At 36.7% G+C, this 27,705-nt stretch overlaps 2 protein-coding genes across 2 annotated transcripts; both read right to left on the bottom strand.

The window, feature by feature from the left end:
- Positions 1-1,292: 1,292 nt before the first annotated feature.
- On the bottom strand, positions 1,293-9,787 carry LOC578125 (basal body-orientation factor 1). The gene is made up of 10 exons (XM_778314.5): positions 9,616-9,787; positions 6,522-6,762; positions 6,050-6,115; positions 5,345-5,488; positions 4,699-4,850; positions 4,136-4,349; positions 3,526-3,729; positions 2,882-3,102; positions 2,417-2,599; positions 1,293-2,238 (listed from the first exon to the last, which is right to left on the bottom strand). The coding sequence occupies exons 1-10, from the start codon at positions 9,672-9,674 to the stop codon at positions 2,115-2,117; spliced, it is 1,608 nt and encodes a 535-aa protein (XP_783407.1). The 5' UTR covers positions 9,675-9,787; the 3' UTR covers positions 1,293-2,114.
- A 1,710-nt stretch (positions 9,788-11,497) lies between these two features.
- LOC592550 (WD repeat-containing protein 43) lies at positions 11,498-27,643 on the bottom strand. Its single transcript, XM_030998988.1, has 16 exons — positions 27,403-27,643; positions 25,328-25,483; positions 24,646-24,767; positions 22,424-22,544; positions 22,014-22,159; positions 21,339-21,435; positions 20,563-20,627; positions 20,135-20,309; positions 19,627-19,713; positions 18,792-18,929; positions 18,264-18,404; positions 16,427-16,545; positions 15,733-15,910; positions 15,150-15,216; positions 14,210-14,268; positions 11,498-13,899 (listed from the first exon to the last, which is right to left on the bottom strand). Exons 1-16 carry the CDS (start codon positions 27,592-27,594, stop codon positions 13,765-13,767), a joined length of 1,998 nt encoding a protein of 665 aa, XP_030854848.1. The 5' UTR covers positions 27,595-27,643; the 3' UTR covers positions 11,498-13,764.
- Between the last annotated feature and the right edge of the window lie 62 nt (positions 27,644-27,705).

Here is a 27,705-nt window from a genome sequence, read left to right on the forward strand (position 1 = left end):
ATCAACTCATTTTGAACCAGGGTCTGCCTGAGCCAGTTTGTAGGTGAAGACAGAGAGCCGACCAGAGAGCTGTACATGTACACGTATAGTAGTCTCACTCACTCTTTAATTCTTACATGAATATTTTGTTTACACTCTTATTTTTCACCCTCTAGATGTCTCTTCCTTTCTTTTTCTTTCCTCCCCCCCCCCCCTTTTTTTTTACCTTTCTTTTTTGTTTGTTTTTTATCCTTCTTTTTTTAGCCGTTTTTTTTTTTTGGGGGGGGAGGGGGTGGGGTAAATAAATCCTCTTTTCATCCTCTCACTTGGCTCTTGGTCAATATTTACATGTACATGTTCATAGCACATCATATTCCACCCCCTTTTGTTTGGGGGAGGGGGTGTCTATTTTTTTACATCATTCACTTTTTATTTTTTCAAATTCATTTAAAAGCAGTGCACTATGAAATGACACAAGGTATAGTTTTGACAGAATATACACAAGACTTTTAATATATCAAAGCTTATTTCAGCTCATTCTGGAATATCTAATTACAAGACAATTAAATAAGATATTAATTCTGTACAAAATATAAACAAAATTGATACAAACAGGTATGTAACTAATCACTATGGAAAAGACTTGTTCATCAGATGGAGGTCAAAGCTAGTTTTACATTTGTTTAAAAAGGTTTCCTGACATCATGGAAATAGTCAATGAAATTTTGTATTTCCAATAATATTGCCTTTACATAAGTGGATATCACCTATAGAGATTACAATGAAGTTCACAAGCACACTTAATATTGATTACAATTCATTTGATATGAAAACTATCACAGCCTTGATTCCATCATTCTTGTTCTACAGCTAGTCCTGCACAAAGGCAGCTACCACTTATTGCAAAAGTTAGTTTTGTTCTTTTTAATTTGGAAGAGAAATCCCATTACATTGTCTTTTATTGGCAAATCATTTGAAAGGAAAACCTTGAAAAATTTCAGGAAGAAAAGATGGTATGAGGATATTATCCACTGGAGGCAGAACTAACCATTTCTAGTGAAACTGTCTAGAAAACAATATAAAGTAATTAAAAATGTATTTTTTTTATTTTATAATAAAAGATTAACATGAATAGTTTGTCATGCAATACATGTGGATAATCTCATGCATAGACTTGTACTACTCGGTTACTATTATTATGTTTAAATAAGATTTCAAGATGAGATGGTTCTTGCATGTTGGTTTATAATTTTCTTTCTCTTTATAGAGAGCATGCAAGTAGTTAAACATCCAAAATGAATGCAATACCAAACTTAACAGCTACACTGCAAATTTATTTGGATTACCTCTCTTGCAAGTAATCATTTTGAAAACCATCTAAATAACCATTTTTCATTAACAACATGAAGTATTTTACAATTTATATCAATCACCATAATTTATTATTGCATCTAGAGAATAGAGAAACAGTCTGACCAAAATTTTAATTTGTTCATCTAACTTCCTAATTTTTTTGTCGTTATTCTAGAATCACTCACCACTGATAAAAAGCTTTTTGTTCATAGAGATTGGCATTTAGATGTACACATGTATATATATATATACATAAATATTATACATATTCATATTTACAAAGTTGCTATTTAAATATAGAACTTATTGTCATGACTTTGAAGCTCTTATCGATAGGCTAAGATGTGCAACTTTAAAAGTAACAAGATAAGAATATCTTTCAGATATGAATTAGGCACTGTAAACACTGACGCTCAGATAGTTGCGTATTAGAGTCTATCATGGATAGAAACTCAAAGGCACTGTTCATACAATGAAACTAAATTGATTCTGCAGTGCTGATTAAATCAATGTATGATTACCAACTTAAACACTTGGCACTCATCAGAATGAAGATAGGACGGAATTATAAATGTATCTTATGTTGAAAGTCTACATTTGCAAAATTGGTACTAGGCAGTGTTTACATCCAAACACTTAAGAGATTGGCTTAAAGCTAAATCAAAATGGGCCAGGCTATCTTGCATTCATGACTTGTTCACATCGAGACACTTTAGAGGACGTCTTTAAGCTAAATCCAAACAGGGCGGGTTCAATTGTAGCTGGATATCTTGGGGGCATGTTCACATGGCCACAATGGATGATGATTGATGGACAGCAGGTAGCTGTGTGGACGGGTCTAACTCGGCCTGGGTGAGGAACGTCTGATCCGCCTCGTCACTCTCAGGTGGGGCTTCGATGGCAAGACTGAAAGAGAGCAAGAGCAAACGTGAACATTCTTGAAGATGGAGGGAAGAGGGGGAAAAAAAGAAGAGACAAAAATGGAAAATGGGATGTGAAATAAAAGATAAAAATAAATGAATTAAATAAACAAGGAGTCAATGATCTATCATGCCTAGTACACAGAATGGGTTTTCCTACTCACGTGGACATGTGCTTGTTTGGAACAGAGACTTGGGGTCTCCGTTGTGTTCCTGTAGGTTTCAGGTCCAGGACTGGCCTCTGAGTGGTCTTGGCTCCGTTCATCTTTGCAAAGAGTAACCTCAGAATGCGTTCTCTCTGCTCCCAGGTTAGCTCACTGATGTCTAACTTGGTTCCGAGCCCAGACCTGTCATGAAAAATAACATGGAGTTATCATTGGACATTTTCAAAGTGGAAATAAGTGTTTGAATGGGTGTAAAAAAAAAAATTACATATCTTAAACTATTTGAAATTATAATGAAGTGCTTTATTTTTTTTTTATATGTATACATATACCTAGGTATTATTCATGAATACTGAGCCAAACCAATTTTCAAACAAACAAAATATTGGGATGGGGGGGGGGGGGGGCTGACTGTAACCATACATTTTGTGCATGTGTGAGGGCTGTATAGATTTGCTATCTTACCATGTCTCGGCAGCCTTGAGATCCGCATACACACTGTTAGTGCTGTTGTCTGCTTGATTGAACGTCCTGATGCGTGGATGGTTCTTCTTGCCGGCGTGAGCATCTAACATCTTCTTCTGGTATGCTACTGCTGCATCACGGAGATACTTGGCTTGGTTTACTACAATCTCTTTCTTCACCATCTCAAGGGAGTCCAAGAAAAACTGCTCCATTTCAGTTCTCTGCAATAAAGGATAGCACAAATATGTTCAAAATTGTGTTGATTTCTGTGTGATGCATAGCATTAGTATTTATACTTACATGACATTACAAAAGAATGTGAAATATTGCAATCAGATATAAAAGCTGTAGTTGTCCATTATGTCATGATTAAAGCAACTTGAAAGTAGGATAGAACTGGTCAACTGAACTCAGTTACTACCGGTAGTTACTCTTTAAATTTGAACTCTACACAATAGGTATTTTTAAATAAAAAATTAAAAAATTTAAAAGGGGAAAAATAATCAGTTAAGTTTGATGGGGGCCAGTCTACGATCTCCCAGTTCACTCCAAAATGAAAGTATGTTTATCCCCATGCACACTGTCCCCCCAAATGGCGGACAGGTTCAAATCCAGATTTTCAGCAAGAACAGAACAACACCTACCTGATCAAGGATAGTCTTGGCCAGCTTCTTGACTTTGTTCATCTCCTTGGTCTGCATATCAACCGTCCTCATGAGTTTAGCTATCTCCACCTTGCTGGACTGTGCCTCTATGCCCGCCATCTGCTGACCAGACTTCTGTTCTCTCTCAAACTCTTTCACAACATGACTCAAGGATGTCTCCAAACTCTGAACTTTCTCCTGAAGCTGTGAACATTAATCGTGTGTAAATAATTGTAATAGATCGTTATGTTCGATGCAAAAATACACCCCTAGAATAAACAACTATTCATTATAATTTTACTACAGTGCACTGCGCACTGAAATAAGAATAACATATCAGGGGATGGGCTAATCAAGTACGGAAATTCACAGTGCGATTGATCTGAAACAATCCTTACTTCACACAAAAAAATATGACAAAGCTGTCACTTATCAATGCATATAAACTTCCCCTAACATGCGAAATCTTATATTTCACTCCCCCAAATTTGAGTTTTAATAGTGCATTACAAAAATATGTGTGCATTCCATAATTGTGGGTTCCAGTAATTTTTTATTAAATTGGTGGAAAAATGTAATTTGCCTGAATTCATTAATACATCCTGCTTACCTCGTTAATTTGTTTCTTTTGTTTCTTGCTGCTAATAACTTTCTCCTGAATGAGTTGATCTTGAAGCTCCCTATCTCCTTTAATCTGACTGTTCTCCTTCAGTAATTTATCTTTCTCTGCTCTCAGCTCATCCGCTTCCTTCACATGGTAGTTGAGTGCTTCAGTCAGACGAACGTTCTCCTTGTACACTGACCGAGTGGTTTCATCCAGGTTGCTATGGAAGATACAGATAAACAAAATTAGGTAATAATGCAATCAAATCGCTTTTGGCAGATATGGCATCACATGAATTCAAAGTTTGGTAAGTCATAAGTAATAATTAATGACCCACCCCCTGTAATTGAATTGTACATAGAATTTCACATTCATACCCCCCCCCCCCCTTCTTGCCTTCAAAAACTCCCCTAGGGCTTGTACCCCATATATGAAGAACCGCTGCTACTAAATCACATAGTTCATTGGCCTTAAAACCAGTAGGACCTCTGAGGATTTACTTGAATTTTAAAGGTAAACTAGACAGTCCACAATCAATTTAATGGTAGTCTGTTCAAACTGCCACCTACCTGATAGCCTCAGTGTGAGCTCTCTCGGCCAGCTCAGCAATCTTCTGACTGGCCTCCTGCTGGAGACGGATCTTCTCCTCAAAGAATTTATGCTCCATCCTCTGAAGCTGTCCTTGATGTTCCTTGTTGGTTAGGAACATCTCTTCTTTGATCTACAAAATGATACAAAATGACATTGCAAAATATTATTACCCCGGTAAGCAATTGCGAAGAAAACTGCCTTTGATTATCTTCGTGAATGCAAGACCCTGTCTAAACCCTAAATCTTTAGACGGGAAATGACTTTTAAAAGGCTTGATAGAATCACAGATAAATTTGTCCACTTTTCTTATTGGATACCAATACAAATAAAAATCACAACCCATTGTCAGGAAAAATGGAATTATGATGTGTACCATGAAATAAAGATACTTTCTTCCACATAAAAGTCATAATTTGACAATTCTAGCTTTTCGATGTAATAGGACATATTTAGTATTTAAGTACTGATATCAAACTATAAAACAGAAGCTTTTCATATTTCTTTCTACTTTGAAGGAATTATATAATAACATGACTGAACATTACCAAATATCTGATATGCAAGCCAGCAAGAGGAAAACTAATGTTATGTTACACAAGTAAATCTATGCTTGCAGCCACTTACCTCATCAAGTTCTTTCTGCATCTGCCCTCTCTTTCTCCTAAACTCTTTGACCAGTTTGAGTTCACTCTGCATCATCTTGACCTCTTCAGTCTTATCTGTTAGAGCCTGCTCCAGCTGATGAAACCTCTCTGTGAAGTCCTCGATCTGATGAAGGAATGAAACATGTTACCGTATGTCTCTTCAAATAGGATTGGGTTCAAATATATTTTACTTTGATATATTTTCATGTATTATTTCATTTTCATTTAATTTTCTAATATTTTATTTTGATGGCCTGGGCCCCATCTTACAAAGAATTGATATAAATCGCAACTTTAACCACGTACATAAGAGATAGGAAACTGCAAACTAGCAATTGATTGGAGGACTTACGATTGATTCGGATTAATCCTAACTCTTTGTTAGACGGGGCCCTGGTATCTATAAGCATGCCTGTCCCATGAGGATCAAGGTACAGACAAAAGCAAAAATAAGCTATTTCCTTGAGCTTCAATATAACCATTTACTAATTGATACTCTAAATGTTGTTCTCTGAAAGCCTCATTATCTTTACATCATAATCTTTTCTATAAAATGTGGTAGTGTTGCATCCAAACATTACATCTGTAGTAAATACAAATGATGTAAGCTAGATAACTTTCTTATTTATATATGGGTTAAGGATTCATTAGTCTGCTCAATCAATATGACTAGTTGACTACTCACTATTTGTTGTTTCTCTTTCCTTGATTCTCTTCGTGTGTCTTTCAACTGCTTCTGTAACTTTGAAATCTATTTAAAATTGGAAAAGAAGACAAAATAAATCATATTATAAATATATCATTGCATGCATCACTTAAAATAAGGCAACATAGCTTTAAAATTCTACTTCCTGTAATTATATATTTATGGTAGTTAGAGTGCAGACCATACACTTTCCTGGCTTTCCTCAAGCAAATATATATAATTGGAATATAACAAATTAATTTTAGATTCATTGACCAGTGTTTGATGAATTTATTATTGTGTACCTTGCTCATATAAGTTTTCTCAATATAAAGTCAAATAAGTTTCAACAAGTTTGAATTGAAGAGAGAAAAAAAAAGAAGGAAAGATATTAATTTATGACATTGTTGATGGGGGAATTATATATATACATTACAAGCATCCTCTGAAGTGGCTTCAATTAAACACTTACCAAATCTTCCTTTGTTTGGTCTTCCTTCTTGAGATAGGTGATGACTTCAATGGTATCCCTTTCAGAGACATGCATGTTCTTCTGGAGCGATTCATTCTCCAGCGCCAGCCTCTTGGCCTCTTCACGGAACTCTTGCCTGGCATTCTCTGTTGCTACTAGTCTGGACTCCCATAGTCTCGTGTTAGCTTGGGCCAGGGCTCCATCAGAGAACTTCTTTGAGGCATCTTTAGATCCTTTTTTCCTGTGAGGAATAGTGAACATTAAATTAATGATTTATATTTTTGTAAATTCTAGACGAACATAAGGTTCTAATACTTAAATGTAAGACATCAAAACAATTTATTTATTTGTCCTTTGTTATTGTTATTGTATATTGTACCAGCCAAAATAAAATTAACAGGTAGGAGATCTATTAATCAAAGAGACATGTTTACTAATTTGATGGGTACTTTTATAACAAAAGTTACTCTTAACGACTGACAAGCTTTTCAGAGATTTGTCTGACATAGCAACAACTAATGTGCAAAGTGAATTCCATCTATAGAGATGTCCTTATGCATAGCAGGTGAATCACATAGTTGGTAAACAAGTGTTTGGGAGAGTAACATTCATAAATTGAAATAAATTAGTAAACAGGTCTGTTATACAGGTAGCAATGTCAGAGTAATGAGCATAGCTTTCCTTTTCAGATGTTTGTCCTTGTTATGGCAGGGAGTTCTGAATAAATTACTAGGATGGTTGCAGGCATGATCAGCAGCTACCTACATGTAAGGCTTTAAATGACAGGTACTTTCTCATTTTCATGGTAAAGTGCTCCTGTATACAATACCATGTTAGTTGAGTATTAAGCAAGCTTGAACAAGGCATGATGTATGCCAGCACGGCCATTTCATTTTTAAAAGTGTTCTGGTTGCAAGGCTGGTGCACGGTTGCTGAGATGTCAAGAGTGGACAGCTTGCTGTTCACTCCAAAGTAGAATCTCTCTGGACAGACTGTGAGGGATTTTGGTTGTATTTAAGATATTGCATTATCAAGTGAATGCCAAGTTTTTGTACAAGAATATAGATTATAAAATGGCTCTAGTATTTTAAGCATCGTGATTGGTCAATACGCGTCACATGACATTGACAAATTTTTGATGCAAGCACGATTTTGCAGAAATGAGTGCAGAAAAAGCGCAAAAAAAGTTATAATACATGTGACAATGGAGATCCAGTGCGCGCGCGTACGTGTAGTACGCGCTCCCTCGAGTGCATTGCAATTATTGTAGGCTACGTGTAGCTAATATTGTACGCTCCACCATGATCCCCAGCGCAACGTACGCGTAGCTTAGCTCTAGCTAGCTAGCTAGAGCGGGGTATTATTAAAAAGCAAAATTTTTATTTTACTTTTGCCTTGGATTTAGGCCTGTTTTGACTTTTGGATTTTATAATGAAGACTCGTCTCTAGACCCACGGTATGGATTTTATTTTTAATCAAGGCAATGAATCCCATTGACTTTTTGGTAAGCCTGCAAGGTCTTAGTCTAGAACCAACATAACTCTAGATCTAGATCGAACTCTCGTAGACTCTAACTTAAGATCTAAAGTTTCGTTTGTTGCTATTTGTGTCGCTATTTTATAAAACAAATAACGCACTTGACCCTGTTGTGCGAAACGTAAATGCAGTGTACGCTCGGTTTCTTTAGATGGTGCGCACAGTAAACTCGCCGCAAGCGGCTCGTTCACAGAGCGGCACCAATCTAAAGAAACCTCGCGTGTACTGCATTCACCGCTATTGCACTCTGGGACGTGCGTTATTTGTATACTATTTGAAATTGTTCTTAAAGACCACCGGTAAGTCCACTCCAAAAATAATTTGCTTTTAATAGATGCAGAAAAACAAGAGAAACAGAGCAGAACAAATTTGAGTTAAATCAAATAACTAATAAGGAAGCAATATAAATTTTTGAAAAACTATGAAAAACTATGAAACAATGGAAATCACTACACAAATTGCCAATTTGGTTATCAGTTTGTGACGTCATGTTCTTCACTATTTATCAATTGCTTTATATATTTTAATCCCATTAGACTAATTTCCCTTTTTATCCGCCAAAAAACTTGATTTCCCCATGCCTTTGCCCAGGTTATATGATTTGTAGACTATGATATTGAGTGCATGATATTTCACTCAATCTTATGAACTTTGAAGAATTGATACTATTTTCTGAATAGATCTATAGGGTAAAGGAGCCGGTTTTCGGCCACTTAAGACAAAATCCTATTTTTAGGACTCTTTACTTCCTATTTATTATCATTTTTTGTTCAAATCATGAAGCAAATATTATTATTATTTAAACAAAACAAGAATCCCAGAAAAAAATCACGAATTGCCATGACAATATTCATTTCATTTTCGGAGTCAGTTTTCGGCATAGCGTACCAGTTTTCGGCCGCATGTACAAAGTCAATAGGAAGCGCGCGCACGCGCCGTGCGTTTCCGCACTGATCTATAGCACTAGCGGGCGGAGCAGCTATCCCACGCAGGAGCTCCCCGGAGCTCGCCAGGCCGAAAACTAGTACTGCCGTGATCGGATATTGGAATCTGAATTAGACAGAGATATCGTGTGTGCGTTGCGGTGTGCGGCTGCATTGATTTAATACATGCGATGAGATACTTTTGAGCTTGCGACTAGCACAAAATCGGCTCTAAATCTGAAAAATACTTGAAATAAAGCTCATTTTATGGTACCCATATTTCTTACACTACAGACACGCGTAAGATACTCGATTTACCGGCTCCTTTACTCTAGATCTATAGATCTATATACACCTGCACAGCACCTTCAATCAGTACGAGAATACACCCGACAGTGGCCTGTACTTAAAGCGAAGAAGAAGAAGAAGAAGAAGAAGAAGAAGAAGAAGAGAAAAAAATTGAATACGAAAGTACTGGCTAGCGCGCGCCGCAAACCGTTGTGCACAGTGCACAAGTAACCTTCACAGATAATGACATAGAATTCAATATATGGGACCGTCATTACTCAATTCGGCACAGCAAAGCTTGCTTTCTGGCGCGTATGACGTGCATTTTTAGGTAATAACAAACTTACCCTTTCTTCCCCTTTCCTTTGCCTTTTCCCTTTCCTCCTTTCTTTGTCTTTTTAGGCATCTTGTTTCTTCTTTCGTTAGAAATATCAAAAAATTACTTTGAAAATTGACTATTCCATCGCCATTTCATGGTAAATATATTTCGCTTTTCTGCACTGTACACCAGCTTCATGAATGTCAATAGGCTATTACAGTGCGAGAGATCAGAGTTGGGTAGCAGCGAAATGTCCGTGTATGCAACCCGCGCCCGTCGCTTGGCAACCACTCGGATAATCGAGGATCGAGGCGATATCCGACTGTCGAGCAAGCATGACAGCAGCACACTGCATAGCTAGCTAGGGCCTATATGGATGTCGGTACCCTCTGTTTGGTGGTACTGGTAGTAGTGGTGGTGGTAGTTGTGATGATGGTGGTGATGGTAATGGTAGTAATGGTGGAGCTTGGAGGCGGTGCCAGTAGCCTCGTGAGCAAAGGCGATTTTTTTTTTCGGGGGGGGGGGGGGGGGGCCGGGGGCAGAAGAAGAAAAAAAAATCCGCATCACCACCACTCTTACATGTTCGTTCGTGCAGGCCCCGCGGAACGTTTTTCAAAGTGGGGGGGGGGGGGCACTAAAGTATTTTGAAGAGCATAAATTGGCGTGTGGATTTTCCAACACACGCATAAAAAAGTATTATTTACAAAAAAGTGAGAAAAAATCTCGGAAAATCATGTCATTTCAGCAAGATTTGTAAATCACTGGTATCGAATTACAAATAAACCTCGTCTGAATGTTGTTGTGGGTGGGGGAACTGCATGCCCCCCCCCCCCCACCCACGCCAGTGGGTGGTGCTAATGAAAGAAATGATTCAACTTATGAATGCCAACTAATTTGTGCCTTTATCACAAGCGAGAATTTCTGGCCTGCCAGTGTTTATTTATTAGTGCGCGACCAAAAAGGTATGAACATTATATTCAGTCTCTTAAGTGCAGAAAAGCAACATTTTCTCTGTTGAAATATATCAGTACTACTAGTAGTGTAATTCTAATTAATTTAAATAACTATTATCATCAATATTATTGATATCATTACTATTGTTATTATTATTAGTAGTAGTAGTAGTAGCAGTGTAGTAGTAGAAGTACTTTTTATCATAATCATTTTGTTATTACTATCATTATTATCATCATCGTCATCATCATCATCATCATCACCATATTTCTCACCATAATCAACATTATTACCAATTTTATTTCTATCAATTTATTAAGTCTATGTGCTTTTGAACCCGTTTTTTAAATGCACAAGTTATTGCCCAAAATTAATGCGGTTTTAGGACTTGTTCAATTTCTAGATAATAGAAGAGAGGAAGGAGGGAGAAGTATTCAAAGAAAGATGGAGAAAGAGAGAGTAATACAGACGAAAAGGGGGTAAATTCCATGGATGAAGAGAGAGGGACAGAAAAATAGAGGGAGGGACGGAGGGGAGTGTGAGTGAAAGAGAGAGAGAGAGAGAGTGAGGGGGAAGAAATGAGGCAGAAGCTAGCATCTGATTTTTGAAATTTAAAGTAAAAACATCTGTAAGTTTGCTTTGATAAAATACTTTTGCATTTCTACAAGTATGAAAACTGAAAAGTATGCAAAATGAATATAAATACATAATGTAAAACAGACAGAGGGAGACAGACAGGGAGAGATGGGGAGACAGAGACAGAGGGAGATGTGGAGAGAGACAGAGGGAGACGTGGAGAGAGACAAAGAGAGAAAGATGGAGAGGGAGAGAGAGAGAGAGAAGCGGAGAGAGACGGAGAGAGAGGACAGACAGAGAGGGAGAAACGGAGGGCTCTACATACACACACCAATAGGCCTATGGAGACATATGAATGAGAATGCATGAACTGATATCACTGTCTGTCATTTATACAAAAATTTATTCATAATGGAAAGTCTCTCTTCATTCAAGTGGTGATAACCTACATAATCAGCATGACATGAATTGATTTAAGTACGACTCTTGAACCATACTCGTAGTAAACAAAACTTTGGGCATACATTTGTAACATGATTTGTAGCTTTCAAAAGAAAAGTAGATGTTAAATTAGAACTACCTATTATTTCCCTACTCTCCCACATTTTATTTAGAATTGATCAAGGTTATTTGATAGCTTAAAACAACATCCTGAATATTTATCCTGTGAAAAAAAGAATAAAAGTTGCATCATCTGATTTTTTAGGTATAATGTACTTCTGTACAAGTTCCTTGAACACATATTTGCGAACCCTTAATCATGACAGAACCTGCTGATTTGGGGCTCAACTTGACTGTAGACTAGGCACCTCTCAGATTTTAACCCAAATACAAACATCAAAGTACATATGTATCCACTTCATTGATTTTGGCACATTGAGTTAAGAAAAAAAAAATCATTTTTTTCTTTTCATGAAGAAAATGACAAAAAGGAATAGTGCAGAAATTTATACAAAATAAAACTGCTTGAACTCAATGTTGCATCCTATATAAATGTATCAAATCACCATGCCTCTCCAAAAAAAAACACAAGCTAGCAATAGATTAAATATCAACCTTCCTTTCATTTCACGACATCTTTCTTCCCAACATATTCCTCTTCACTTTCTGAGAACAAAAAAAAGTTTAACAGGTGCTATTTACTGTCCAATATCAGCATAAAATCTTCTGGAACCTAGGGATCATGACCCCTACAAGACTCATTTGGCAATTTTAGGGGAGGGGGTAATAATGAATAGGTAATGTTTTAGAAGAGCCCCACATTAGAGAGGAATGTGGCACAACCTAGTATATGGTAATTTTGGGGTCACCGCACCCAATAAGGACTGTGAGAAGAGTTGGTAATAAGGTGGGGAGGGCATAATTGACCATTATGTGTAGGGGGTGATGCTCATTAAAAAAAAAATACAACAGTACCTCTCGTTCCATTATTACCAGAATTAAAAGCCAGGGAATGATATCTAACATTACAAGTTACAATAGGTACAATGCTTGTAAACCAAGCAATCACGCCTGTAGGTGAAAGCAACATTGTATCACATACACATTTCGTTATAATGCGTAAATGATCACAACCTATTGAGATTTCAGAGATGACTACAAAAGCTGACTGGAACAAGAGGATGAAAATACTTCCACAAAAAAAAACTTGGCAGAAAAAATAAGAATGAAAGTAGCGAAATACCAGAAATTGAAAGATACAACAAATTTGGCAGAAGGCCAGAGGAAGACATTAATACTTTGTGTCATATAACTCTGAAAAAATATATATACATTAAATATACCATCCAAGTGCCCAATAGAAATAGAAGGGGGATACCTTTTAAATTAGATTCACTTGTAAGGAAAAAAGCCCTTCTTGAATGTTGCTGTCATTTGTTATAAAAAGAACAGGCTTTGACATAAATCGCTTCTGATATAATTCTTTTTTTTTTCTTCTCACAAGCATTCTTACCATAGTAAATTTCTTTTAAAAAAATAATATAAACATAAGACACATAAGCAATTATCTGCCAAGCAAATACTTTAAGTATTGGCATTTCATTAAATAATGATGATGTTGAGATAGTGTCCACTCTTCTAACTCGCTGCTACAAGTCAAGCCCCAACCTTGGGAGACTCACATCATGTACCAAAGCTTATAGGATTTACAAATAGACAGTCTGCCCCCTAAAGCCACTTTGAGATACAATGCAGTAGACCGCAGCATTTCTTTTTCTATAATGATGACGCGAGTGTAATACGCTTCACATTTTCGTATCTTCTAACAAAAAGCTAGGTGAATATGCATACTTTACAATTGCTGTTCATTTACACGTTTTTCAAACAAGTTGTGGTTTAACCCTTATTATGTGAACGAGCCCAACTCACAATGTATACAGATCAGAGTACTGATGGTGGGTGTAGCATTCAAATTACATCCTTACGAGTCGGTAAGGCTGCAATGTTGAACACAAAAGCTTGAATGCTAGAGGAACCAGGTATGTCCAAATGGTGCTATGATGCTGACATATGTATGTTACAATGCATTGATTGGCAAAGAGACAAAATCTCATGACTGATCTTGGATTAGAGTAGTCACATATTTTGTATATTTTTGTTCTGATGCTAATATAAATTCACGCTTTTAACGGGAGGCGAAGCACTTTCAGGTTTCATCGTCGTCATCTTCCTCTTCATCCTCCTCCTCTTCCTCATCTTCGCTATCTGAATCATTACTGTCTGCCTGATCTTCTTCTTGTGCCTCCATGTCTGATGACTCAGAGCGCTCATCCCATTCACCCTGGAAAAAGAAGGAGAAAGGAAAAGTGTTAGATATCTTTCTTTTCTTTTTTTTTTCAATATCAAATCATGAATATGTTCTACCTCCGTAAAATATAACTTCCTCCAGCAAATATCAAACATCATTTCTGTGAGAAGTTCCTTCCAAAGATTACTGATAAAAATAAAACACACTGAAATAATTTTTAAGTGGAACCTCACATCTTTCCTGAAAGTGAGGACAAGCAAATGGATATCAAAATTCCTTATTACACTGATAAAAAGAAGAACAGGTTTAAAATATGAATATTGAAATAACTGTAATATCTCACCTCTGATTCTGAGTGAATGGCAAGTCCGTCCTCCATCAGATCAAGCTCGTCTGAAGATTCTGAAAACAAGAAATACGTGGAAGTTTTGAATCATGTCATCAAAACAGATGAGATTTACCTGCACTACAAAAATTTAACACATCAAAAATTAAATTTTTGTCCACGGAAGCATGAATATCCTATCAATTTATTACTTATCTCAAAATAATTTCCCTTTCAACTTTATCTGCAAAAAGTCCTTCAGTAATCCAAAGAGTGCATGGATATGAACAATTCTGAACCAAACAGGAATTCATGTTATATTACAGATTCAAACTGTAGTCTACAACTTTTTAATCTTTTAAATTGCTCTATTCTTATTAAAAGTGCATCACTATTGTATAAAAGATTCAAGGTTGGTGAATTTTTTTTTCCCCTCACAACTATCATGTAAAGATACTTGGGGAGCTGCTTTTAACTCATAACGATTTGTACATTTTAAGTTTTTCATTAGATAAATAGTATTGAAGTAATGATCAGGAAGCAAATTGTTCACCATTCATCAATCACTCAATAATCCTAAATTGTCTTGGGTGGTTGCATAAATCTCAGAGGTTCATGTGGTAGAAATGTTTTATCATTCACAGATAATATGCGTGGTGCATGGGTTCTCATCATAGATTAGCAACCAATTAAAGATAAACAACAAAATATCTCAAAATAATTTCCCTTTCAACATTGTCTGTAAAAGTCTTTCAGCAATCCAAACAGTGCATAGATATGAAAAACTCTGAACCAAAAAGGAATGAATGAAACATTGCAGCTTCAAACTAACACCATCCGTTCTAAATATGAAACCAATGAAACTATACAAAAACCAATATATCATTACTAATCAATAACAATATCAATCCTGAAATCATAGGCTAAATATTTTCAATCCTGTAATTCAGAAACTTACCATCTTCATAGAGCATAAGTGCCTGGTCTGTATGGCTGGCCTCCACTGTGTCATCTTGTGATGAAATCTGGTGTTAAAAACGAACACATGAATCTTTATACAATAACACAATTATTTAACAAAAGCAATAATAAAAGTTATACAGGATGCAAGTTTATTTCAATGCTAGGGTACATGAGACCATCGTAATTTTCATATTCAAGCATTCCTTTGTAAATTAAAGTTTCAACTTTCCAGCTGTGCGTATGTGTTTTTACAATAAATGAACCCATTCAATTCTGTAAGGTGTCAGCAAATTTAAGGTACATACCACACAATCAAAGATAATTGTTTCTAAATGTTATTTGCTTTGCTTCTGCTTTGCAACTTGAAATTCAAAATAAGAATAGACCATAACTGTAGTTAATTAATCTCTCTCGAATTCTAAAAAGAAAAGAAAATGTCAGAGTAAAGATATAATGCCAATCTACCTTTTCCATTACAGCAAATTAACATAATCCACCTGCTCCTCATCTTTGGTTCATCATCAATACACAAGAATTTAAAATAATCACAAAAATCCCGATTAAAATCCTGTATTTACCTGAGCCAACATTAGATCCAATTTGCCATGCAGCCTACTAAGTTTGCCACCGTTGCTCGTCCTTGTGTTGATGGTCTCATAGATGTGACTTAATCTCAGCATCAGCTCAGGACAGGTCATGAGGTAGGACGCCCTCTCTCGTAACACTTCCTTCGTCCAATGGGCAATCACCAACCCACTGTGAGAAAACAGATAAGAACATATCAAGTTATGCGATTTAGAAAAGTCAGCTTTTTACATTCAGTAACTTAGGCTGAACACTAACACGAGTCCCCAAAATGTCAAATATAACCCGGGGCCTGGTACACATACCAAATTTTGTTTCGGACCCCTAGACAAAGACTTCTGGAAAAATAAAGGTAAGTGTGCAGTTTTGTTCCAAATGATTTCTCTCAAGACACTAAAAGTATGATCATCAGCTAGAAAACTGTCGAGATCAGATGTGCATTTTGGAATCCTACACTTAATGTGAGACATTCTGGAAATAAATTTCTAAAACATACTTGATGCCTTTGATGGTTGCATAAATCTCAGTGGTTCATGTGGTAGAAATGTTTTTATCATTCACAGATAATATGCGTGGTGCATGGGTTCTCATCATAGATTAGCAACCAATCAAAGAAAAACAATGACATACTCTTTACAACAACAAAATGTAAACAAAGAATTCGCAAGCAGACGAGCGGTGCCATACCTTTGTGGTGCAGTGTTCATTCGTCGGGCTAGTTCTTGAACGAGAGGTACAATGAGAGGTATTGGGAGTCTCTTGATGGTGTTGGTTACTACCTTCGCTCTGTCCTGCTTCAGAACTCTCTGCAGAGAAGAAATGTGGAATAGAAGATTGTATGACTTTAACTACAGATAAAATTATAGATTATAGCCCCAAAAATGAGTAAAATAGAGCCAACAATATAAACAATACAAAAGAAAGAAACAGACAGACGTCTAGAAGAAGCAAACCACAGTACAAAAAGGCAGGGTAAAATAAACAATATTTCAACAAATAAATAGCTGAAAGCCAGAAGGGAACCTAACTCATATCACATTGCAAAGAGGAGGCAATGCCTTTCTGACTCTCAGCAAGTGAAGTACTCTGTGAAGCTATAATGGCTATTATACAACACCTACGTGGATCCTTGTCATTTGATTGGAGGATTGTTGGTCACATGATATTCAATAGATGTTATATTGCACGGTCGTGCATTTTTGGTTATATGCGCCGTGCATTTTTGGTTATATGCAGACTGCGTACCTCTCAGCCGTGCGCGCGCGTATCCCTGCGTGTATCTGACGCGAAGGCAATCTGAATGTAATCGAGAAGGCTTGACTCCAACTTTAATTTATCTTTAATATAAGGAGTAAAGCATAATTTGTTGATTAACGTTCTATTAGATCTTCTTCGATGTTGTATAAAACAAATAATGAATGTTTTTCATTTGTTCAATGGTGCGAATATTTTCATTCGTTGAAAGATTAACGTTAATTCTATTCAACTCGGCTGACGCCTCGTTGAATAGAATGTTAATCTTTCAACTCATGAAAATATTCGCACTATTGAACTCATAACCATTCATTATTTGTATATTATATCCTGCATCAAAAAAATATTGTTTTTTGATCAATTGAGAGCTTGTCACATGACCAGAAATAATTCTGTTATTTTAAGGTTGCTCTGAAAAATTACTATATGAGAAAACTATTTGGGAGTTGAAACTTGTTTTGAATTTTTTTTTTCAATTTAAATTTTGTATTTCATTTTTAATTCTTTTTTATTTAAAAAATGTCATTTTCACATTTTCTTCTTTTCTTTCAAGATAAATTTTTGATGCAGGATAGAAAACAAATATACCATGTCTTCTTTTCAACGTAATAGTTAAAACTATGGGCCTTGGTGACTCTAATAGTACTACTGGAGTCACCTCTTGCACAGTCTTAACCAGAACCTCTCAAGACAGTGTATATTTGTATACTAATTTAGCAAAGATATAAAGAGACTCTGTAGAACCCAATATAGTCTGTCATCAGCGTGGGGGCAGGCTGTGACAGGTGGAGAGGATTCTTGGGGTTTATTCTACCTCCGTTTGTTACACGGCTGTCATTTTGTACACAAGTACAATCGCAGGTATGTATCTGACGGAGGATATCCCAATGTAACAATGTCTGAACAATGCTAAACTAAAGTATTTTCCTATTGAGTGGATACAAATTTGAAAAGATAAAATGCTGACAAACAAATAGATAAATTGACAAGTTCATTAGCATATAATACCAACTTCCTCATAAAAACTAATTAATGTATTGTCAAGACAAGTTACAAAATAGCCAAATGCACTAAGTATTTGATATTAGCTGCCAGCTTTAAAATGATTTGGGGATACTCATAACAATTAAATACAAAACAGATAAATATTAAAATTCACTACCCATTCCCCCCCCCCCCCCCCCCCCCCCCCCCCCTCAAAAAAAGTTTAAGCACACTCAACACTTATTTCATATAAACTGAGACTTTATAGAAGAGGTTTTAGTCTTACATCTAGTAGTTCTCTATCTTGACTCTGAAGTCCCTGTGATAGTAATGTAACCATGACATCAGCTCGTGGAGGCTGGCTCTTGTCAATGTCAGGTCTTGCCTGGGCGATACTCAGGGCATTCAATCTGTCTTCCATACTCAGCTGGATAGGGAGATAAATCATTAAGGAATAAATAACAAGAAATACCAAGGTAAAATTCTCTGACATGGGAAACTGAATGTCCATGAATAATTGCAACTTGACTAAATGCTTGACAAGGACTCTCACACACCCAATAGAATGCAGAACCCCTAGTAGAAATTCCAAGAGGTTTGTACAAATGTTCAGGCAAACATACGGACCATTACAAATACGAATGAATGCAAAGAATTAGTAGAAACTACACCATCATTTATGGTTTCAAATAGAAATGAGCACTACACTTCAGTCTGTCTTCCCTACTCAGCTGAATGTCTTTTCTTTTTTTTACTCCCTTTATAACAAAGTATGAATTTTCAAAATACTGTAAACATTATTGCACACAATTACCTCTGTTCTAAGAGATTTCCTTTTGGCCTTCTTCCTTGCTGATTTAGATGGTTCATCAAGTCCTTGAATTGGTCTGCCGGGTGCCATGTTGTTTGGACCCAACACTGTCACATCACCTGATGTTAATGGTCTCTTCACCTGTTCATATCAAGTAAATGTATATTTGCTCTGTCATCAATTAATATTCAAATAACGACTCCGGCTACTTTGTACCTGAGACATAAGACTCTGAGGTTAAAAATTAATCATTTTAAATCTAGAAAACAGATTCCCAGAAATACAATGTGCAATAAATAAAACGTGAAAGGTTTTCATCTTCACTTCTCCCACAAATTATAAAATCTCAGTCAAGATATTCATTAGATAAACAGAGTTGAATTGAAGTAATGATCAGGAAACAATTTGTTCACCATTCATCTGTCGATCAATAATTCTGAACTGCCTCGGCTGGTTGCATAAATCTCAGTGGTTCATGTGGTAGAAATGTTTTTATCATTCACAGATAATATGCGTGGTGCATGGGTTCTCATCATAGATTAGCAACCAATCAAAGAAAAACAATTACATACTCTTTAAACAAAAAAATGGAATAAAGAATTCACAACAAATACAAATAAACTGTACAGGGCCATAATTCCTTATCATGCTTTCATTCCCAGGTTATATGCATAATGCATGTGTTCTCTTCATGGATTTAATTCAAACAACAATTTACAAATACAAAGACATGCATTTTTGAATGTGGTCTTGATGTTAGTAATTGAACAAGGGCCCACAAAGGAAATTCTGCTCTACTTCTCAAAGACTTAGATCCATCATTTATTGTAATACTCACTCTGTCACCAGCTTCATCTGTTCTCCTATCCGCATGCAAGTGATCATCTCGTATTAAACAGATCTCCTTCTCTTGTGATTCTAAGCTCTGTAATAGAATGCAAAGAGGTAGTAAAAATTTCTATCATTAACTTATCAATCACAGTTTTGGACCATGCTTAGGTTAATTACCTGTACATTTCAAACATTAAACATGCAATTTGTTTGTTTACTATAAATACAATCAATCACTAATTAAATTAGGGTTGCATAAAATCTCAGTGAATCTGTGGTAGACATGTTTTATCATCAACAGGTTATATGCGTGGTGCATGGGTTCTCATCATAGATTAGCAACCAATCAATTAAAATTAATTTACTAAAATCAACAAAAAATAATCCAGATGGGTTGGACAAAATACTATAATATTTCAAAATATTTAAGAAAGATTATACCATCATTATCATCATCGTCATTTCAGAGTTTATTTTCCACAAATACTTAGAAGCTGAAACACCACTTTACTTACCATTGATTCAAATGCTGGCTTGAGGTTGACACCGTAGGCTATCTTGAGTTGCGGCTGACCTTCAGCCAACTGCAGCTGTGATGTCAGGATTGGAATAGGCCTAGCAGGAGACAGTTTGCTACCCTCTGTTGTCACATTGACCACATGTCTTGCTTGGAACGGTTTCCTCACCCTCCTGCATAATAAGGAATGTAATTTCCATTATGCCATACACTTGTCTTAAAACAAGAGTCCATGGTGAAATATAAATTTGCACGCTTATATCACATTATATCAGACCGTTATTTGAAGATGAAATGTAACATAAGCAAAGAAAGATTATCAAGTTAAAGAATTGGTAGACAATTATATTTTGTGTTCCTTTATTTGCATTTAGTAAAAGGGAGACTGTCAACTACATGGTTATTTCCCTAGTTTGTGTAACTTACCCATTGAGCACTGTCTGGAATATGTGGACTTGTCCTGACAGACAAACTACAGAAGTGTATACCTCCTACAAGAAAACAAAGAAAATATTCCAAGATTAACAAAAATTTAGTGTCCAAGTTAAAAACACAGAAATTTGGCCTCCTTGTCCTTACTACCCAACTAGACTTGCCTGAGAGAAAACAAATTTATCAAATATCTCTTTGAAACATTTCTATGTTGACGGTGAGGCACTCAATAATTTCTTTTTAATTACCTTTGATGGTTGCACAAATCTCAGAGGTTCATGTGGTAGAAATGTTTTATCATTCACAGATAATATGCGTGGTGCATGGGTTCTCATCATAGATTAGCAACCAATTTAGATGTACATGTAAGAATTCTACTTAAAAGAAAACAGGCAAGTAAGTACTGTTGAGCTGGAGTAAGTAATATAACACTGGATTGATTAAAATGATATAACAATTCAATATATCAGAAAGATAGAAATGATTAAAATGAAAAATAATGAACAGTTCTTTTACAGCCTGAATGGCCACATAAAAATCATTCAACCAGGTAGTCCATGAAGGATGAAGGTTGTACGAGTGTTGCAAAACTATAGTAAATAGCAGCCACTCAATGATCTAACAATATCACTAAATTCATAATGAATGCTATTAGTTGTAATGTCTTCAATCAATTGACAAGTGACAGACAGTTCTGCCAGCATCAAATCCTTTTTCCTTAATACTCATCATCAACTCTCATCAACTCTCGTAAAAAGATGTTGCATTACCGAATCTGAGGAAATGCAGACATCAAAATCACTAGGCTCATCTGGAACAGCAAACGAGGCAAGAGAAGCCTTGTCCTTACTACCCGACTTCACTTGCCTGAAAGAAAACAAATTTATCAAATATCTCTTTGAAACATTTCGATGTTGATGGTGAGGCACTCAATGATTTCTTTTGAATTACCGTTGATGGTTGCATGAATCTCAGAGGTTCATGTGGTAGAAATGTTTTATCATTCACAGGTAATATGCGTGGTGCATGGGTTCTCATCATAGACTAGCAACCAAATAAAAGAATACACATTCAAGTTTAGTTAATAATTAAATATTTAAAATACAACGGGGTAAAAAAAATCTGAGTGGAACTGCATTTCTACAAGTGACTGTGCCCCAAGAAGTAATAATGTAATAAAGTGGATGGGTCTCTTACTGGTTTCAAAGTATACAAATCTGAGAAAATGGAGGACCTTTTTAACTTCACTTGTACCTTACAAACGCTGACTTTAGATTGGGTTGTGTTGGGTTGGGCTGGGTTGGGTTGGGTTGGGTTGGGCTGGGTTGGGTTGGGTCGGGGGAGGGGGCTAAGGATGGGAGCACCTAGCTCACACTTGGAACCCTGTGAACCCTCAAGTCACACCAACCCAGTAGACACCAATCAAAACAAGGTGTTATACTCACCAGACATTTACAATTCTATCACTAGCAGCTGAAGACATGAAATAAAGTCCTTCGACAGAATCCAGAGGATCATCTTCCTTTGACCCTGGAGATAATGTGGGCACCACCCTTAGTCTCGTAACTGGACTGGCATGGCCAGTGAATTTCTGGGGAGAGAAAAGTGAAGGGCATGTCATATTAATAATGTTGTGAGACCCATACATGTTGTAACCTCATATAAGGCATATATACATGTAATTATTAAATGACCAGATCAGCTAAATGAAATAGGCCTGATACATGCCCAAGTAATGTATCCACAATATTGTCAATATTTGACAATAATGCACCACAAAAAGTAAATACTCCTTCTTTTACAAATGATCACAATCTTTAAATCAATTATGGATTTACTAGGTCAGTTAACTTACTTTTAAGACAGCTTTGGTTTGAAGATTCCAGAGTTGAATAGTTCTGCCTGCACTAAGCAAAGTACTTCCTCCCGGACAAATGCAAATGGAATATACAGACGTCTTGTCTCCTTTCCACTTACTACACACAAAACAAATCAAGAAATACAGATCAGGCAATTAAAAAAAAAAGAGCAAAGCAAAACACTCGGCTAGAGTAAAATCTAAATAATGCATTTTGGGATGCTGCTTTTAACTCAAAATGATTTGTACAATATAAGTTGTGTTTTTATATTTTTATGAATAAACAGTAATAGAATTTAATTAAATCAAGATGAAGTATGATCAGGAAGCAAATCGCTCACCATTCATCAATCAATTAATAATCCTGAAGTGCCTTTGAAGGTTGCATAAATCTCAGTGGTTCATGTGGTAGAAATGTTTTTATCATTCACAGATAATATGCGTGGTGCATGGGTTCTCATCATAGATTAAGCAACCAATCAAAGACAAACAATGTCATTCTCTTTAAATAAAAAAAATCACTACAAACACATATATAATTGTACAATTTGAAAAATAGACTTGCCACTGATTAGACTTATTTGGTTTTTGGGTGGCTCAAACTAAGTAAATGTGAATAACCCTGTAAGTTGGGGCTCTGATCGGATCGGAAGATCGGAGCGACACCCTCGCACCTTTGATCGGCCGCATGTTTTGCCTCTGCTCTTAGACCAATATTATTAATTTCAAAGTCATGAAAAGGCACTAAATATCAACAAACATGGTCTACAACAACTCCAAATGACATGAACTTTTTTGGAGCATTTGATAGCCAAAAACTTGAAAATTTTCGTCATTAAAAAAAAAAAAAAACGAGATGGAATTTTGACTGCGCGCAGTCGAAAATGATGCCTCCGCCATAGAGCAATTTAAACAAGTTTAGAGTTTAAATCTCCAGTGGTTCTTGAGATATCATGATAACAATCTCAATGTATGGAATTTCATAAGTTGACCTCTGTGACCCTTGACCTTTGACCTACGTGCTCCAAAATCTAATCAGATTGTCTTCCTATGGTGATACACACTATCATTAAGTTTGAAGTTTAAATCTCCAGTGGTTCTTGAGATATTATGATATAGTGATACATACTATCATTAAGTTTGAAGTGAAAATTCTCCAGTGGTTCTTGAGATATCGCGATAACGATCTCAATGTATGGAATTTCATAAGTTGACCTCTGTGACCCTTGACCTTTGACCTACGTGCTCCAAAATCTAATCAGATTGTCTTCCTATGGTGATACACACTATCATTAATTTTGAAGTTTAAATCTCCAGTGGTTCTTGAGATATTATGATAACAATCTCAATGTATGAAATTTCATAAGATGACCTCTGTGACCCTTGACCTTTGACCTACGTGCTCCAAAATCTAATCAGATCGTCTTCCTATGGTGATACATACTATCCTTAAGTTTGAAGTTTTTACATCTCCAGTAGTTCTTGAGATATCATAACAATCTCAATGTATGGAATTTCATAAGTTGACCTCTATGACCCTTGACCTTTGACCTACGTGCTCCAAAATGTAATCAGATTGTTTTCCTATAGTGATACACACTATCACTAAGTTTGAAGTTTAAATCTCCAGTGGTTCTTGAGATATCATGATAACAATCTCAATGTATGGAATTTCATAAGTTGACCTCTGTGACCCTTGACCTTTGACATACGTGCTCCAAAATCTAATCAGATCGTCTTCCTATGGTGATACATACTATCCTTAAGTTTGAAGTTTAAATCTCAAATGGTTCTTGAGATATCGCGCTAACAAACTCAATACAAGGAATTTCATAAGTTGACCTCTGTGACCTTTGACCTACGTACTCCAAAATCTAATCAGATCGTCTTCCTATGGTGATAAATACTATTCCCGAGTCTTAAGTTTAAATCTTAAATGGTTCTTGAGATATTGTGATAACGGTCAAACGGGACGGACGTACGGACGGACAACCCGAAAACATGATGCCTCCGGCACCACCTTCGGTGGCGGAGGCATAAAAAAAAAAAAATTGCCGATTTTTTTCCGATCATTTTAATTGATCGGCGATCGGAAATTATTCCCCGATCACCCCTGATCGGATCGGTATCGGTGGCCGATCCGATGATCGTTTTCAGGGTTAAATGTGAACTCAAAATGTGTAAATCCCTTGCCCTGACTTGTTCACTAGTTTTGTTACCTTCGAACAGTCCTGTTTGTGATGTCCCATTCCACTATGTGCCTGTCTTCAGAGCAGCTGTACAGAGTATTATCACTGGGATGCCAACACACATCATTGACTGTGTCATCATGACCTCCATCCTAAGGAGAAAACAGATCTATGGTTATAATTTGGCGTTTCATTTGCCATGAATCAAAACGCTTGGACTGCCACCATGTTTCAGAATACATGCTACATGTACATATGTGTGACAAAAGTAGATGGTGGCAGTCCCATGTTTGTACCATTGGTCGATCAAAGCCAGTAAAGAGTTAAACCACTCACAGAACAAGCAAAGAAGCAATAGATTCAGTGAAGTCTATACGAGTTGCATGTTAAAACAAACTTCTTCTTTTTTTAAAGATGTGAAGGAGAAAGATTGTGAAAAAAAGATGTCTCTATTGGAAATAGTTAAGTAGATAAGGAAGATATATAATACTCAGTCAATAAACTTAACAACAGAACATTGTCTTTTATATCGTGAGATTGGCAAACTTGAACCATTACAGATTCAACTTTATCACATCTTTACACAATATATATGAGAGCAAGAATTATGCTGCAGAATTTGATTCAACTTGCTGGCTATGTCATTTAAATTTCAAAAGCTCTGTGCAGCTATGCTTCAGTATTACTCTGTAGAATGAATTCTTCAACATACCAGTTTAGAATGCAAGTCCCCTTTCAGGACACTGTAGAGGAGAACACTTCCAGCTACTGTTCCTAAAGCAAGAAGATTGGTGGGAGAGAGAACTTCTGTATCGGTTGATTCAACTTCTACTCGGGCAGATTTTCTTTTCTTTTTCTTTTGATTTTCCTAGAGAAAAGAAAAGAACAAACATGTGATTAACATTTCAGATTCTTGCTTTGCACCTCAAATGACATAAGCTGCTGTATAAATTTGTCTTAAAACATTTTGCCATTATTTCCATCATCGTTTTTGAGATTTAGAACCAGAGTTCAAACCAAAGGCATACTTACCCAAGCCGACAGGACCGTTCTAAAAATGAATTCACATTATCGTCATTATGACTTTTACATACACAAGTAAATTACTAAATTCTAGGAGTAGGATTAAAGTCTTGAGATTTGATTCTACATTTGATAATGTAATTCAATCTTCGCAAGTTTCAATCAGCCACATCACCATGATCACACCAGTCTTAGACTAACTCCGGGAAGCTCCAACACCGGCGCGCAGCGTCGGAGCTTCGGTCAAACTGTCGTGGTGGCTTCGAAAAAAAAAAATGGGGCGACGTTATCGTTAAAATCTGCAAAGGGAGTACTTACAATTTTTACATCATAGGGTGCACGACTTCTCAGGGCATAACAATGATCACTTGAATTCATAATTTGAAGAAGTCTTCGATGGGAAAAAAGGGTTTTTCAGAGCACTACCCAAACGACTATTCCATGTTGCAGCGTCGATTCAAAATGGCGAAGAGACTGTACGCATGCTCGGCAGAGCCGCAGAAAGTATGAATATTCATGCTATCGAGTGCCGATCGCTCGAAATTGCTGAATATGCACGACTCGAACAAACAGAGTCCTTCTCAACCTTGTGCATATTCAGCGATTTCGAGCGATCGGCACTCGATAGCATGAATATTCATACTTTCTGCGGCTCTGCCGAGCATGCGTACAGTCTCTTCGCCATTTTGAATCGACGCTGCAACATAGAATAGTCGTTTGGGTAGTGCTCTGAAAAACCCTTTTTTCCCATCGAAGACTTCTTCAAATTATGAATTCAAGTGATCATTGTTATGCCCTGAGAAATCGTGCACCCTATAATGTAAAAATTGTAAGTACTCCCTTTGCAGATTTTAACGATAACGTCGCCCCATTTTTTTTTTTCGAAGCCACCACAACAGTTTGAACGAAGCTCCGACGCTGCGCGCCGGTGTTGGAGCTTCCCGGAGTTAGTCTTAGACCTACTCTCAGTATCAGAGAAGTTTGAAAAATTCTCATTTTCGTCATATTTAACGTACAAACTAGAAATTTGTACTGAATGTTGGTTGATATTTCTATTTTATGTGTGTACCAATGCAATGTGTGCGTCAGTTATGTGTGAAGTGCGTCACCTGTTTAAAGCATGACATGTCAGTGGGTTATACGTATTGGCATTGCCATTGCCATTGCCATTGCCATTGCCATTGCATTTGGAGGGAGTCTCTCGCCACCACGCTCTAAATGTACAGTGCTCAATGCGTGAAGATTTATTCACATTTACGAGGATATCCTCGTTTGTGCGGACAATCCTCATTCTCGGAACAGCGCCCTTACTGGACATCGTTCGTAGAGACTGTCTCAGCAGCCCAGTCTGAAGTTTGGATCTGGATGATTTAGTCATCATGTTCAGCAGAAAGTCCTTGTGGACACACCCTCAATAACTGTTTGTCTGATAGACTTGTCTTGTCATTCTGATTTCTGTCTTCACTTTAAAATCATGCCACATGATTATCGGTAACTTCAAATTATTCAATAAACACAGCTACGAGCTACGCTAGTGTTTTTTGTTTTTTTTAATCGAAATAGACCTATATGGTATTTAATTATGTGAATGGAAACCCAAGTAAAGATTAGTTTGTCATTAATTATCTCTAAACTCATTTTCATTTAACGTACTGCACGCCGTGCGTGCGCCAAGGGGCCGGGCCCCCGCTAGTAAGGCGAGGCCTTATACAAGTAAACCGTACATTCCCCTGTTTCAACGACCACTTCTTTCTTCAACTTTACCTCGCTTCGACGTGATTTTCGCTGCCATGCCAAGCAAGTACAAGACGACGATAGATGAGAACTCGGGGTATAATGTTGCTTAACCTCTCCTGTCTTGGAATCCCATATTGAAAGTCTGCCATCTGCACTAGAAGTGGCAAAATAGCCGTCGGAAACCGAAAAAGCACAGCACCTGTTTCTTGAAGTCGCCATGTTGCATTACACCACGTGGCTGAAAGTGCGCATGCGTTACGCTCATTGCATGCAACGAGTACTAGTTTAGAACGTACACGGTATGCGATCACCGCTGCAACTTCTTGAAGT

Source organism: Strongylocentrotus purpuratus, unplaced genomic scaffold (genome assembly GCF_000002235.5).
Source record: "Strongylocentrotus purpuratus isolate Spur 01 unplaced genomic scaffold, Spur_5.0 spur5_scaffold_5, whole genome shotgun sequence".
NCBI lineage: Eukaryota > Metazoa > Echinodermata > Echinoidea > Camarodonta > Strongylocentrotidae > Strongylocentrotus > Strongylocentrotus purpuratus.

Coding starts and splice junctions, on each gene's coding strand:
- LOC592550 (XM_030998988.1), bottom strand. CDS start 27,594: ATGGCGACTTCAAGAAACAGGTGCTGTGCTTTTTCGGTTTCCGACGGC. Junction 16,546..18,263: donor AAGATAGAGAACTACTAGAT/GTAAGACTAAAA, acceptor TCTTCTCTGCAG/AGAGTTCTGAAGCAGGACAG. Junction 15,911..16,426: donor ATGAACACTGCACCACAAAG/GTATGGCACCGC, acceptor GTTTTCTCACAG/TGGGTTGGTGATTGCCCATT.
- LOC578125 (XM_778314.5), bottom strand. CDS start 9,674: ATGCCTAAAAAGACAAAGAAAGGAGGAAAGGGAAAAGGCAAAGGAAAG. Junction 3,730..4,135: donor AAAAGAAACAAATTAACGAG/GTAAGCAGGATG, acceptor TAATGTTCACAG/CTTCAGGAGAAAGTTCAGAG. Junction 2,239..2,416: donor CCAAACAAGCACATGTCCAC/GTGAGTAGGAAA, acceptor GCTCTCTTTCAG/TCTTGCCATCGAAGCCCCAC.